At 45.7% G+C, this 13,940-nt stretch overlaps 2 protein-coding genes and 1 long non-coding RNA gene across 9 annotated transcripts in view; 1 reads left to right on the plus strand and 2 right to left on the minus strand.

Annotated features, from left to right (window-relative positions):
* Positions 1–1,492, minus strand: part of glcci1b (glucocorticoid induced 1b) — an 18,780-nt gene extending 17,288 nt beyond the window's left edge. Inside the window, exons 1-2 of one of the 3 annotated variants that reach the window (XM_076081258.1) lie at positions 1,327–1,492; positions 809–1,198 (exon numbers count right to left, since the gene is read on the minus strand). In XM_076081258.1, coding sequence (XP_075937373.1) covers positions 809–1,151 — 343 coding nt within the window. In that variant the 5' untranslated portion in view covers positions 1,152–1,198; positions 1,327–1,492. The remainder of the gene's footprint in view (positions 1–808; positions 1,199–1,326) is intronic. The other 2 variants (XM_076081256.1, XM_076081257.1) reach the window with 2 other exon arrangements.
* LOC142938055 (uncharacterized) lies at positions 819–2,886 on the plus strand. Its single transcript, XR_012949480.1, has 2 exons — positions 819–1,210; positions 1,440–2,886. It is a non-coding gene; the product is annotated as an uncharacterized LOC142938055 (long non-coding RNA).
* mios (missing oocyte, meiosis regulator, homolog (Drosophila)) lies at positions 2,440–13,893 on the minus strand. Of its 5 annotated transcripts, none has more exons than XM_076081254.1 (12): positions 13,772–13,893; positions 12,420–13,286; positions 11,804–12,297; positions 11,260–11,354; positions 10,815–11,069; positions 8,716–8,885; positions 8,028–8,093; positions 7,714–7,872; positions 6,533–6,685; positions 5,244–5,448; positions 4,867–4,990; positions 2,440–4,084 (listed from the first exon to the last, which is right to left on the minus strand). In XM_076081254.1, exons 2-12 carry the CDS (start codon positions 13,236–13,238, stop codon positions 3,994–3,996), a joined length of 2,631 nt encoding a protein of 876 aa, XP_075937369.1. In that variant the 5' UTR covers positions 13,239–13,286; positions 13,772–13,893; the 3' UTR covers positions 2,440–3,993. The 5 variants fall into 5 exon arrangements, with proteins under 5 accessions (XP_075937369.1, XP_075937366.1, XP_075937367.1 ...); XM_076081251.1 differs by having other exon boundaries at positions 4,867–4,996; XM_076081252.1 differs by having other exon boundaries at positions 4,867–4,996; positions 13,776–13,869.
* Positions 13,894–13,940: the final 47 nt, after the last annotated feature.

Raw genomic sequence — 13,940 nt, forward strand, 5'->3', positions numbered from 1 at the left:
CATAAATGAGATTTAGTGACACGCTGGGAAATGAAGATTTACAGCTGCCTGGACTCTCATGTCCTCCTTCAGATTCTCTTCTTATCACTTCCAAGGAGCAGCTGAGCATGACAGGAAACAGCATAGCACTAGCTTCTGTTATCCATGTGCAAGGCAACGTGGTGAAGCTCAGCATATGTTCCGAGTGTGCCATGAGGACTCCATGCTGCATGTATGGAGTGAGGTCAGAATAAGAAACACCTGACTATTCGGTCAGCGCCGTCTATCGGGACTGAAGTGGCCCATTTTTACAACTGAAAGCACGTCTTTCTGCCAATTGTCCCCCCCCCCCCTCCCCTTGTCAAAAGTCCATAGGAAATAAGAGAGCCAATAGTGCACTCCATTCTCTTTATGAGGGCCTAATTGTGCAAGTGGACGGCAGGCTAAATAGTTAATGCATCAACATTCTGCAAATCAAGTGCCAACCTTGCTCCAGACTTAAAAAGGTGACAAAATGTGAGCCATGTTGTGTACAACTAACATTAAAATGTAATATATACTAGCGTAACAAACAAACAAAAAAGTTACCATGACAAATTATCAGTGAGCACATGGTGACATGGCATGTCTTGGCCTATGTACTGCGCAACACTACAATGATTCTGTCCGTGTATATAATATTGTGGATTTTTTACTTTTCAAATAGTCTTTACTGTTTTAATATCATTTTATAATGTTTGCACTGTCCTGCTGTAATCCTGTACATTTCTAATAATAAAGGATTATCTTATCTCTTAAGGCCAAACAGGTGAAGAAAAGGGTTTCGTACCTCTGGAAACTGGAGAGTCTGGGGGACAGGAGGAGTCCTTATTTTCCGGAGACAGTCTTTGCTTAGGATTTGTTGCACTTCCTGAACTGAGTGACGGACTGGATGGGGGGCTCGTTGATCCTCGGCTGCTGGTCGTCGTCGTGGTGGCTCCACCGTAGAGGGTCTGCTGGGTCTGCGCACGTGTCGGGCTGCCCGGACCCCCGCCACGCAGGAGCTGGTAGGGCACGGTGGCTCGGATGGGGTGCAAACGACAGCTGCTGCTGTTGTTGTTGAAGGAGCCTGGGGAGCCCGCGTTGCTGCGTCTCACCCTCGGCTGCTGGAGCGAGTTGCTGGGCGCTGACATCCTCCGAAAACCCTCCGGTTGCAATAAAGAAATACGTTGCTGCTTCTCTGGAGGAGGTGGTGAGATAAACATTAGCTTGTTAGCAACAACAAAAAACGTTAGCTTCCTTTTTTGTAAAATTTCAATTCACGCGCTCAAAGGGACAAAAACACTCGTTATTTTGGTGATAACTTACCTGTAATATACTTAACACATGTCGATGTAAGCTTACACCATCACACAAGTAACTTTAAAAGTTGTTTTTAATACTTCTTGAGACGTTTAATGCGTGTTTTCCTGCTCTCGTAGTGTCTTCCCCATCATGTCCACTCAGTCTAAATGACAGTTGGTTCGGCCAGACTGCTGGCTGGTGCCTGTGGGCGGGGCTACGCTTATCACGTCTGAGCTTCTGATTGGATACTGGCGTTGTACAGTAATGTCGCTGATTGGCGGAGGTTCTTCTATGGCTCGTACTTTCATCCAATCGGGTGAGATATGTCTTATTAGTGTGGGTAAAGTTTCTTTAGCGAAAATTAAGATGTAAAAACATACTTATAAACGGTATAAACCAAACTATTGCACATGATTGCTGCCTGCATGTATAAAGTATGATGGAATAAATGTTAGTTGAGGAAGACCATTAGTCGCTGTTAAAGGAGCTGTCAATCATTATTACAAGACCTTCCTCAGCAGATGGCGTTTGCCCAATTTGTTGAAACGTAGATTCTGTTTCCTTCTTTTTCCACTGCGCACTACTAAAGGACTAAAATATATTGTATGCATACAATATGTATTCTAGCATTGTATACACAATTTAATTTAACTATCTTTGTTTAGACTCGTTTGAGCTGTATATCTTTGTAAAGATTATTCTGATTGTGGTGAGATTTTTGATTAATTGCTGTTTTTCCAGAGTGAATTTCCATCACAACTTTTAAGCCAACATGGACAAGAAGAAGTGAAAACATAAACTCCATCTGTTGAGGAAGACTGATGTGAATGAAAGCACCAGAACATCTACTAATGGACCTTGTGGAGAGGTTGTTGTGTCAACGGTTAAGAATGAACTTCCAGTCCAAGCTCAAGAGATGTACTACTACATCTGATGTCCAAAATCTATTGTTTTTCACCGGTGTCCATCTTTCAGCCTGCACTGACGGTCTGTGATTCTGTGGGAGTTCCCATGGGAGAATAATGCGTGACTCAATGCTTTCAGGCAAAAGCTGAAGAAGGCACAGGCTAGAAAAACCCACGCCATCTGTGTCTATGAAACATAATGTAAAAATAAACCATGTAAACTTATGGAAAACACATTCAGCAGAGCTCCAATTTGTCACTCGCAATTTATTTAAAAAGGCAAACACAAGAAACACTGAAGGGATGAAATTCCAGCAACCCTGTATTTTTCGGGACGCTACACGGCTCGCCAATTTGTCAGCTCCACTCCAAAATAGTTCACAAAAGGGCAAGCAGGCCTGTAAAAAACCTCCCACACCGGGAAGAGATCCTGGTGAAAGCGGCATACAGTAGCTCCTGTGCCCCCCCCCCAACCAACCAACCAACCAACCAACCAACCAACCCTCCCTCCTCCTCCTCATCACCTCCTCCTCCTCCCTACTCCATGACTAAGTGATTTAGCCAGCTCTGGAGCAGGCCGCCTCTCACTTACAATGCCTCCCTAGGTTAGTGACAGAGCGGGGAGGGTGGCAGAGAATGAGAGAAAAACCCATTTACAATGCGGCTTACACATGGCCGCCCCCCCACCCCCCCCCCCCCCCCACAGACGGCGCCCATCCTTGGATTGATGTGTGGTATGCATAGTTTTTTGGGTTGCAATTTGGGCACCACAGAAAGGGAGAAAGAAAAAGAGAGGGCAAGTCTGTGTATGTCGGAGGGTGTAGAGAGAGGGGGTGTGTGTGCAGGTCTGTTCTCTCGCCCTCTCTTTGAGTCAATAGTGTTCCGGCAGCTGAGGTTCTTTATGAGGGGAACAATCTGGAGGGTCTTGTCAGAGTGCCGAGCAGCTGCTGTTTTCTGGTGAGCTTCTTTCATGGACCACAGGCCTGGAGTGGGCCGGTGAATACAGACGCAACCCTCCCTCCTCCTCCTCCTCCTCACCACCCCCCCACCATCTCCAATTCCTCATCGACCCCTCTAACACTGGAAGCCCATCGCGCACAATGCCAAGATGAAGAGTGGCACAGAGGAACACGAAGAGAGCAAGAGAGTGTCGGTATTGTGCGCGCTACACTCCGCTCCCGTCACCCGGGGTACCACCCCCCCCTACCCCCCCGAAAAACGCTTTCATGAGGTATGTGAAGATCCTTTCGTAAGACAAACACAGGACGTTAAATAGCGTGTTAAAACACAAACCCGGAAATTATACAGCTCGCACACATATTGGCACCTGTGATCACATCTTTACAACCTGACGTGTGAGTGGACATTTGATTTTTTCCTTTGTTAACAGGTCACAATAAAACTATAAGCCTGATTCAGGTTAGATTGTAAGAGGCTGATTAAAGCGCTTGTATTTCTCCTGAGTGGGATTTACATTAGCAGAGCAGCGAGTTTGCATTGGCTCCTTTTTCCGTCATTGATTCAGTTAGTAAAGTCAGTAACACACACCGTCTCCCTTCGTCATATAGGGCTCTGTTATAACATTACATTCCCTAGACTATAACTTAAACAGTATGCCGCTCTATTCAAGCAGCCACTTCAGAGGAGGACACTGCTGGCACCCTTTGTCCATTGGCCCTGTCGTCGTTGTCGTCGTCGTCGTCGTGTGGCGGGTCCAGCAGTGTACCCGCACCGGTCGGCTTCTGGCTGGTCGTTTGGCTTCACTTTCCCGACAAGCGTCTCCTGTTTAGCTGCCATCTGAAGGCACCAGGTTCCCCGTGGTGTCCAGCTGCATGCATTTACATGTGCAAGCAGACACTGGGCACTCTGTGTGGTCTCTGTAATGGACACATGAACAGTAGAGGAATTAACAGGAGATAATACAGAAGTTTGTACATCCTGGCTGAAAGAACAGAGGGGCGTTGCAGGTCAGTGTACCATCTGTTCATTGAAATAAAAGAAAAAGGTTTTTTCCTGATGCAAATAATAGTTTGAAGGAATATGGCTTGAATCTCTGTATTTTCTTTACACTTTGGTCAACTGGAAATAAAACAAAGCAAAGAGGGTTTTGCCACAGGAAAATGATTTCTACTCTACTTTGCTTTTGTCAGTGATCGATAACTACAGGCTACTGTTTAAGGAAAACAACATGACTAGATTTACACTCAAAGAGGGTAAAGCTAGTCATGTTTTTATGTTATTTATTTCTACGTTGCTTTTTGTCTGTGGTAGATAACTTTAGGCTACATGGTTCCTCAAAGAGAATCTTTAACAGGATCCCAACATGGATTTAACAATATTACATCTACCTTTATATTCAAGTGACAGGTATCTCAGAGTATTGGTGACTTTTTATACATCAGTAGAATCACTTTTGCCTTCCACGATTACTGCAGTGAGAGAGAGATGAACGCTTTTTGCACAGCACGTGTCCACATCTGGTTAAATAACTCATCTCACGTCTGATCTTTTTGCTATTAGCTCTAGATATCTTTGACGATAGTCCCATTTTGCATTTTGTACTGATTGATATTGGATTTCTTCTAACGAACAGAAGGTACACGGACCATAGCAGGAACCAAGTATCCACACATGTAGCAGCATCCAGTGAGCGTCCCACCTGAACCAGCTGAGCATGTGGCCGGCGTGGCCGCCGTGTCGACAGTTGTGACACCAGGTGAACCAGTTGTTGAACTGAGCGAGTTTGTTCTCCCTCGTCAAGTCCACCTTCTCATCCGACTTCACTGTTCCTGCCAGAAAGGATTTATCCACAAGTCAATATTAGCAATCAATAAAATTCGACTATCTATGTTGACGTTGGTGTGAGCGACGTCGCAGCAATAAAAAGAAACTGGATTGTTCACTGAACATCCGGGAGCAACTGCCTCTAAATGCCGATCAAAGTGCACACAATCTCCTCCTGCGAATGCTCGGTTATAAACACTTAACGCTGCTCCAAGATGCATCGGTCTACACATTCCACACAGGCCAGCTTACCTGGGCAATTAGAAACAGGCGTGCCCATGTTCATGAGGCAGAGGGCACAACGTGGCAGTGGTTTCCTGCAGCCGGGGCAGCTGGTGACTTTCGACTTGGTGGGCGAGCCGCTGACGCCGTACTGGCTGAAGCCGCGGCCCTGGTGGGGCATCGCCGAGCAGCTGTAGGAGATGGACTTGCCGCAGAAGTTGCAGCTCACGAACACCTGTCGCACGAGAACAAACGCAAAGGTCGGTCGATAAGGGGCCGGTGAACATGAAGGTAAAACCAACAAGCACACGCTCGCCAGCTGTCTGATTTTCACTTCAAGGGGAGAAGGAGATAAGTGCGAGATAATGCTGCAATAATCCCAATGTGCTCAACTGGGAATATTGGAATGTCAGTGGTGCAGGTGGTGCCGAGGTTTGCCTGCAGCACCAGCGTACTCATAATCATTTAAAAAAGGATCTGTTGAAGTACAGTATAGTATCTGGAACAGAGAAAACTACAAGGACTGCTCACGGGAACACAGGTTTTCATGACAAGAATTGGAGAGCAGCAGAGCTGTGGGTGTTACGAGCTTGGCACAAACTACCTGTGCTGTAATAAACGGCTTAAGCGTCACGATATCTACGGCTGCAAACAAACAAGACGGACCGCTATGAGTTTGACAGAGCCCTCTCACATTACAGTCAGGTCATTTTAACCACACAACCAGTAACCTATAATCATCAAATACAAGTATTTATGGCTACAGTATACAATCATTGTCATCAATAATTAATCTCTATCTTGTATTTGTTGTTTACTCTGTAGATCATTTCCCAGAGCCAAAGAGGATGTCTTAAAAATTCCTTGTTTTGTTCGACTAACAGTACAAAAACCCAAAAACATAAAGCACAGAAACGCAGCAAATCCTCACAATTGAGAAGCCAGCAAATGTTTAAGATTTTCCATAAATATATATATACAATTATCCAAACTGTCATTTGTTGTCAGTCATTTGGTGAATATTGAAAGGGGGACCTCTTTAACTGTTGCACCAACGAACGGCATGCTGGAGGAGCGCTCGCTAAAATATTGACTCTTACACCACAGAACGGCATGCTGGGTAAGGAACGCTCGCTAAAATATTGACTCTTACACCACAGAACGGCATGCTGGGTAAAGCACGCTCTCCATCGCTCACTACAATATTAACTGTTACACTGCCAAACTGCATGCTGGGTACAACTTGCTCTCAGGCACTGCACTGGTCCCTAAAACGATGAACATAATTCTGAACATGTCGTCCCCCAGATGTGCGTTACCTGGGCCAGGGGTTTGGAGCTCGGGTCCAGCTTGCCTCTGTGGATGTCAAACTCGGCCCGTTTGTGCCAGAATCTCCAAGCATCCAACAGGTTGCGGTAGTTTTCGATCCAGCATTGGACTCGAGGGTCCTTCAACACGTCCCCTGGGGAGCCCTGGTGGAATGTTGTTATTTCACATCATCACTTCAGTTCATTGCACTGGGAAGCAGGTCAGGTCACAGAAAGGCTCCTACAAGTCTCACCCTTCCTGCAGCCTTCCCTGTGGTGGAATGTGTAGATGTTTGTGTAAATGTATGCGAGGTATACTTAACACAGGTGGTGAATGACTTGTACCCTGCAGTACTCGATTCACAAGCAGGTTAGGACAGGAAAAAGAAATATAAGCAAACACAGAGCGGTTCTACAGCATGTTAAATAAGTTACAGACCTGTTCCACCGCTTTAAACTCTGAACCTTTCTTTATAGGAACAAGTGCAGGAGAGCAAACAGCTCTTGCTTGCTTCACATTATTGTAGTTAAAAATAACAGCTGTGACCTTTAAGAAAGGAAGAGGCAAGTTTTAGCGTGTGCCTTTATGATTTCTCTAAGGGTGCGATCAGACTGACGGTTTCTTTCGTTTTCATTCGTTGCACTTTTGTGTTTAGTTCATTCAGGTTAATCATTGAACCTTTTATTTCGGGGTCACTTACTGTAACATGCTGTACTTTCAACCAGAAGGTTGCAGTTTGCGTGGCACAACAAGTTAATACGGCATTGTTATCCCCTCTTGCAATGAACCACAATAAATGGTCTAGGGGTTGGCAATCAGGTTCCACTGTGGGCCTGTCTTTTCTAACATTAGTCAAAAGGAGGGAAACTGTAGGTTCTTTTTTTTAGGTCTAATTAATTTAAGAGTAAAATGTATTTTTAAAACAATTTTAGCATTGTATCTGAGGCCAGAAAACACCCAAACGTAATACAGTTGTGTAGCACAGAGACAGATTGACCCCAAACAACAAACAGTGGCCGGCTTCATTTCTAGATGTTGTGCCTCCTTGTCTCCTCGATCCTCCGACTCGTCACTTTTAATCTCCTAAAATGCATCTCGAGGAGCCAGGAGGTATGCCAGAGGAGCTATAGGCGAGGACACAAAAACAAAAAAAAAAGACCAACTTGCATACATTTTGTCTGGGTTTGTGTACCTTCAGCATGCAGAAACTAGCGGTCTGGACATCTCCGGTGCGGTCCACGAAGCTCTCCATGAGGTCCACGCCATCTTTAGTCAAACCCGTCAGCAGGATGCCCTCCAGGTTGCCTGCCTCCTTCATCTCGTTGGTCAGTTTGTCGATGTATCGAGGCAGCTGCAGCCGGATACCCCCCCCGAGACATTTACAAATATATCACAAATCAGAGAAGAATGTATCATTATCATGCATATTTAAAGTAATTCATTAGGAAATGGGGTTAAAGGATGCGACATATACATAACTATAGTGTGTTGTTTGTGTTGCGTTACCTGTGCGTCGCTGAGAAACATGCAGGCAAAGGCAACGCGGTCCCGCACAGCAACACTGTTCTCAAACTGAAACACAGACAAAGATCATTCAACTTCTCTCGTCATTTCAAATGCGTATTTGTGCTTCACGATTTAACGGGAGAAATGCTTCAATTTACATCGAGCATCTTGCGTTCAGTACATCGCATGTGTCTCCATATACTAATACCGTTGCCTGTAATGCTAAAATCTCAGACACAGTTCTGCAGGAAACTATTGTACACATAATCAATTCTAAAAGCAGAGAGCGTCACAGCGACTGACTAGTTGTTCTCATTGTGGAGGCATCCCCCTTTTGGCCAGGAAGTCTAAAGAGATAAATGAATGCGACGGCAGCAGGTGGCCAAAATCTGATGAGGGAGGGAAAAAAGCACAAGCGTGCACTCAGTGTGCTGGGAACATTTTCTGTGAGGTGTTTTATGACTTGAAACACATCTCTTCCTGTTATTTTTCCATGAAACACCACTGCGGTATTAACTACCTATTCGGCACGCTGTTATAGAATGTGTAAGAGTTTTCATTAAGTTGGAACAAAACAGCGACTGTTCAGAGAGAAAAGAGTGCCAATTTAAACACTTTCCTATTTGCTAACTTCCCTTGTGTTCGCAACAGAGCTATGAAGGTTCCTTGATAGTGAGAGATTCAATACCAGCACGCCGTCGTAGGCTCCCGGCTCGCTGGTGAGAAAGGCAAACATGACGCAGAGGTAGGGGTTCTTCAGCTGCAGCCTCAGAGAGCTGCACATCTCCCTCCACAGGGAGGACTTCTCGTCGGTGTAGCCTGACAGAGCCATGGCAACCACGTTCAGGTTCAGGTCACCTGGGAATAAGGAGGCAGACACGCGGGTTCATTCACTTTGTGCAAAGCCTTCACTGTGAGCGCAGCACTGTGGTGGAGCTTCTGACTGAGCGAATTGTTCATGGTGACTTGTGGCTCGATGAAAATAAGTTCGGAGAAACAGGAATTCATTTAAAAATGTGTTTTATGGTTTGCTCACGTCGAAAACAACTTCATCACTCTTTGTTCATGCTGCGTCTTTCATCAGAGAGTAGAATTAAAAACTAAATTAAATAGACATTCACAAAAAAGCTAAATTAAAGCTGTATATTTACATAAATCCCTTATTTTCCCCAGAGGGAAAGCAGACATGTCGTCGGTGCATTGTTTAACATAAAACATGGTCTACGATTTATTTGGATTAGGAAGTCGATAACACTCTCATGTCTGCACGCTAACTAAGAAGCTACAGGCAGCAGCCAGTTAGCTTAGCATAAAGACAGGACGAAGGGAGAAACAGCTAGCCTGTTTTGTCCAAAAAAACAACTTACAAGCATATCGTAAGCACAATAATTTATGAGCTTTAGAGGTGCTGGTAGGAGGATCCTTTAAAACCTGGTTCACCAGGTTTAGCTTTAAGATAAGATAAGCGTCTCGTGGCTGTAGCTTAGCTGTAGCTTAACTGTACTTCATCTCATCAAACTCTGGGCAAGAAAGTGAATAAGCCTTTTCCTCAAAATGTTGAACTATTCCTTTAACACTAAAATTGTAAATGTTGTGCAAAAACGTTTAGTAAAAGTAAGAAAGGTAGTTTCCAGTGGGCCAGCAGGTCATCACCGTACTAGATAAATGTTTATTTATAAGTGTGCAGATGTGAACCAGTACTTAAAGTCAAAGCTGCTGTTTGAGAAGAAGCCCGTTCAGATGTCTCTGCTGACACACCTCATCTAATGATTCAGCCTCCAGTCATGTTCAGAAAACACTCATTAGCCGAAAACATCTGACCTACATTGGTGGAATTTTTTAAGTCACGACATAAGCACACAACGGCTTTCTCTCTGTTTGTGTTAATCCTCAGTGTGAACAGCGCTGCAGGATGAGTGTTGTGTGGAAAACAAGGATCTCCTGCTGTTACATTTTTTAAATTCCTTCAGACCGTAACTTCATTTGCTGAGAGACTGTGAAGGAAAAGAAGAAACTTAGCACACGTAGACGTAAACTCTGTTCAACGGGAGTCTAGTATTATATTTAACACATTCATGAGCAGTTTTTAAACGCGCTCCAGACCGGACACGACATAGCTTTATAAAGATTGCTTCCATAATTTCCTGTTGAAGCAGCATGACATTACACAGCACACGATGCAGAGGCAGAGTGCAAATCAATAGATCTCAGTAAGAGAGAGAAGAACGCTGGTTTAAAGTTCATCATTATTTAATTGGAGTTTTTACTGCTTCTGCTTTATTTCGAACCACCACATGATTTTATTTTGCCAAAAAAAAAAGTAAAACACATTAAATCTGCAACAATTCAATGAATCAATATGTTGATGGACAAAGAGTCGCTTTTCAAGCATAAATATGCTTGCGCACACACACACACACACACACACACACACGCACACACACACACACACACACACACCATGCCAAATTTCACCCTCCTAGGGCGAGTGGAGGATGGGGGTTGTGGACCAACCAACAGAGAAAATATTTTTTGGTTTTGGACTGTTGGTCAGAAAAAGAACCAGGACACCATGTTCTCCCGGACATATTGTGCTGAGTGTTCTTCACCGTTTCCTGGTGTTTTATAGACCAAACAATTACCGATTAACCAAGAAAATAACCTGCAGATTAAACGTTAGTGAAAATAATCGCTCAGCTTTGGTTTGGTCAGAAACATTCTTCCTTCCAGTCAACACTTGGCTTCAAAGATACACCTGCTCCCCCCCCACCCCTTACACCCACTCACCCTTCTCAGCGGTGGCTCCCTTGTTGAGGATCTGGATGGCCCGGCGGATGTCCAGGTTGAACAGAGCCACGGCGGCCGCCCGCTCCCACTCGCGCTCGTTCTCCAGCGACCGCAGGAATATCTCCACGTCGATGTCGGGACCTCGGTTGATCCAGCCGCAGAGCCGCAGGGCGAGGCAGCGCTCCTCGCTGTGGTACCGAGGAACATCAGTCTGCCGGTCCGAACCGCTCCAGCACCTGCGGCTCTCTGTTGTGCCTGGGGGAACCAGGAAGACATATACAGTGTATTCAATGAGCCCATTTCCCCAATTATGCAATCTAGTATCAATGTAGGATAACACAAATAATAAATACTGTCTAACTACGGTCTGATTCCTCCTCACAAAGAGTATTTCCTCATGTTAAATGTTCAGGTGGTTCAGACGATCAGGGTATCGGTGGCTTACCCGAGCTGGTCTTCACAATGTTCTTGATACCGGAGTAGACCACCGACTGTTTGTTCCCCTGCAGCTTCAGCTCCGTGTCCTCTGCACACAGCTTCATATGTGATGCTTTTATAGGAAAGGTAACTCATTTTGCGGTTCGAGGAACACAGTGACAGCACAGAACAGATCAGAGGTGCTTAAGAACCACGATTACGACAGAACTTTATCACATTACTCACATTCAAACGGGACCAATTGTCATCGGGGTTGTCTCATTTTTATAGAAACTAGTTGTACACCATCTAAATATAAAGATTTTATACTCACAGGAAACTTCTATACAGTGACTTCAATAATATTGACTTGCATTAACAAATGGATTTAGATATTAAGTATAATGATACTATATATATCTACCAAGGGCATAAAGACTGCTCTGCACATGTGACCAGTTAGCTGTGAAGAAGGAGCGATAAAACTCCAGAAAAGAAGGATGAGTGAAGCACAACGATTAAACGTAGAGTGAGCTGTGTGTGTTTCCACCTCCTCCTCTTCATCAAAAAGGATATAAAACAGATCATACCACAGACACTTGAGCTGGGAATCGTTCCCTCCCGCCAGCAGGTGGTTCCTCCACACCTGGGCGGTATCGTGGCCGTACCTGGACTGAGCCCTCTGCCTCATCTTGGTGGCGATGTCTTTCTCAATGGCGCTCTGCACTCCTTCACCTCCGTCCTCCGCGCAGTCGTACAGGTGTCTGCCGCACGCCCACATGAGCGAGGTGGTGGAGCTCCAGGCGAGCGAGATGCGTTCGAACACGGTGAAGTCGGTCATGACCCGGTTGGCCGCCGACACCACCACCATGCGGTTCTGAGAGGACGGGTGCCAAGCGAAGCTGCCGATCTGGCTCTCACAGGGCTGCACGCTCCGCTCAATGATGGTGGGCTCCGTCTCGTCGCCGATGGGCGTGGGGGTGTGCTGCATGTCGTACAGGCGGATGATGTTGCTGTCGCGTGTCAGCGTGGCCAGCAGGCCGTTACGAGTTGGACACCAAGCCACCTGAAATGAGAAAGGAAATCATTGTGTTATTAACCGGCAACTTTCTGCTTTTGAAATTGACAAAACAACAACTTTAAGTGGACAGAGCTTGAACATTTTGCTCATCTCAAACTGCGTCATACCTTAGTGAGCGGCTTAGGCTGCTCGGTGAGCGTGAGCACGGGCTTCTCAAACTTCCTCAGGTCCCAGATGGCCACCTGACCCTCATAGAAAGAGGCCACACGGTCATGGACGTGTGGGTCGACCGTCACCCCCTGGATGGCCTTAGTGTTGACAAACGTTTTCTGGCTCGTGTTCCTCAGGTCAAATATTGCGAGGTTGCGGTGCATGCCCGCCAACAGCAGCTTTGGGTCGCGGAGCAGCCAGCAGAGGGACAGGCAAGCATCGTTCTGGCCCAACTCGTACAACGGCTTGGTCACCACCGAGCTCGAGTCCAAATCCACAGATGACAGGCGGATCTTCTCAGAGGTGACACTGGCCTCTGGGGAAAACTTACTGCTGATGTCCCATATGAGGACAGAGAAGTCTGCTCTGTGCTTGTCCAACCCGGCGGCCAGCAAGTTGCTGTCCACCGGGTTCCAGGCTAAAGTGTTGCACTGCCTGGCGTGCTTGGGCACAAACTCTTTCCCCACCAGCTCTTTATAGGTGGAGTTGTGGCTCTGACCCAGGCTGGTGAGCACCACTCTGCCGTTAGCTTGGCCCACCGCGAGCAAACACTCTGGCTCGTGCTTTGGGTACCAGGCCACACATTTCATGTAAGGGGTGTCAGAGTTGATGGCTAATAGAGTAGCAGCAGTTTTTTCGGAGAGCGGCAGGGTGCCAGCCTTGGTTTCTGAGCTGCCCACGGATCCAATGCGATACAGTCCCAGCTCAGAGTCACAGATCACATAGCGGTCCGGGTGGTGGGGGGACCACAGGATGTCCGGCTTGGAGCCACTCATGATTCAGAGGCAGCTAGAAGGATCTCAACGAAATCTGCCTTCTTCAACCTGGAATATGGACAGATTAGCAAAGAAATTAGCATATAAACAAATACTAGTGATATTGGCAAAAAAACAAAAAGGTTGACCAAAACACAAGAATGACAAATCCCATAAACATGATGACGTAACCTTAAAGTGAAGATTAGCTAAACGTTTCATGTAAAACTAAAGCGTTACTGCTGATGGTTTAAAAGCAAAAAAGTTAGCAACCTGATGCTAACTAGCTAATCGGCAACGTATTTGTTTTGAGATAAAAGAGCCACGTGAAGTAAACGATGCAGTTAATCGACTACATGACAAAGTTAAAACTAAAGTCCAAAGTTTGTTGACATGCTAATTCAACGAAGCTAATGCAAACGAGTGAAGGACACGCTATAAGAAAACCGTTTAGCTAGCGCGGGTTTAGCTAACGGTCGAAAACATCATCTACGACGTCACGATATGAGCTTTTAATATTAACTAATATCAGTTATTGATGCTGTGTTACTTACTAACATGCAGAGCGTTTAAACGAGCGGGTGAATTACGGTTTGGCGTGCACATGTCGGTCAGGGACACTCCGAGCGCCTCTGAATGTTGTGTGTTACACCAAAACACGTCCGTGAGGTTGGGAACGTTAGATACTCTAAGGTTCCGGTTAGGCGCGGTTATGCGTGCAGT

Source organism: Anarhichas minor, unplaced genomic scaffold (assembly GCF_050575085.1).
Source record: "Anarhichas minor isolate MPS153535 unplaced genomic scaffold, ASM5057508v1 ptg000079l, whole genome shotgun sequence".
Lineage (NCBI taxonomy): Eukaryota > Metazoa > Chordata > Actinopteri > Perciformes > Anarhichadidae > Anarhichas > Anarhichas minor.

Coding starts and splice junctions, on each gene's coding strand:
- mios (XM_076081251.1), bottom strand. CDS start 13,238: ATGAGTGGCTCCAAGCCGGACATCCTGTGGTCCCCCCACCACCCGGAC. Junction 11,070..11,259: donor CATTGTGAAGACCAGCTCGG/GTAAGCCACCGA, acceptor TGGTTCCCCCAG/GCACAACAGAGAGCCGCAGG. Junction 5,449..6,532: donor GCTCCAAACCCCTGGCCCAG/GTAACGCACATC, acceptor CTCGTGCGACAG/GTGTTCGTGAGCTGCAACTT.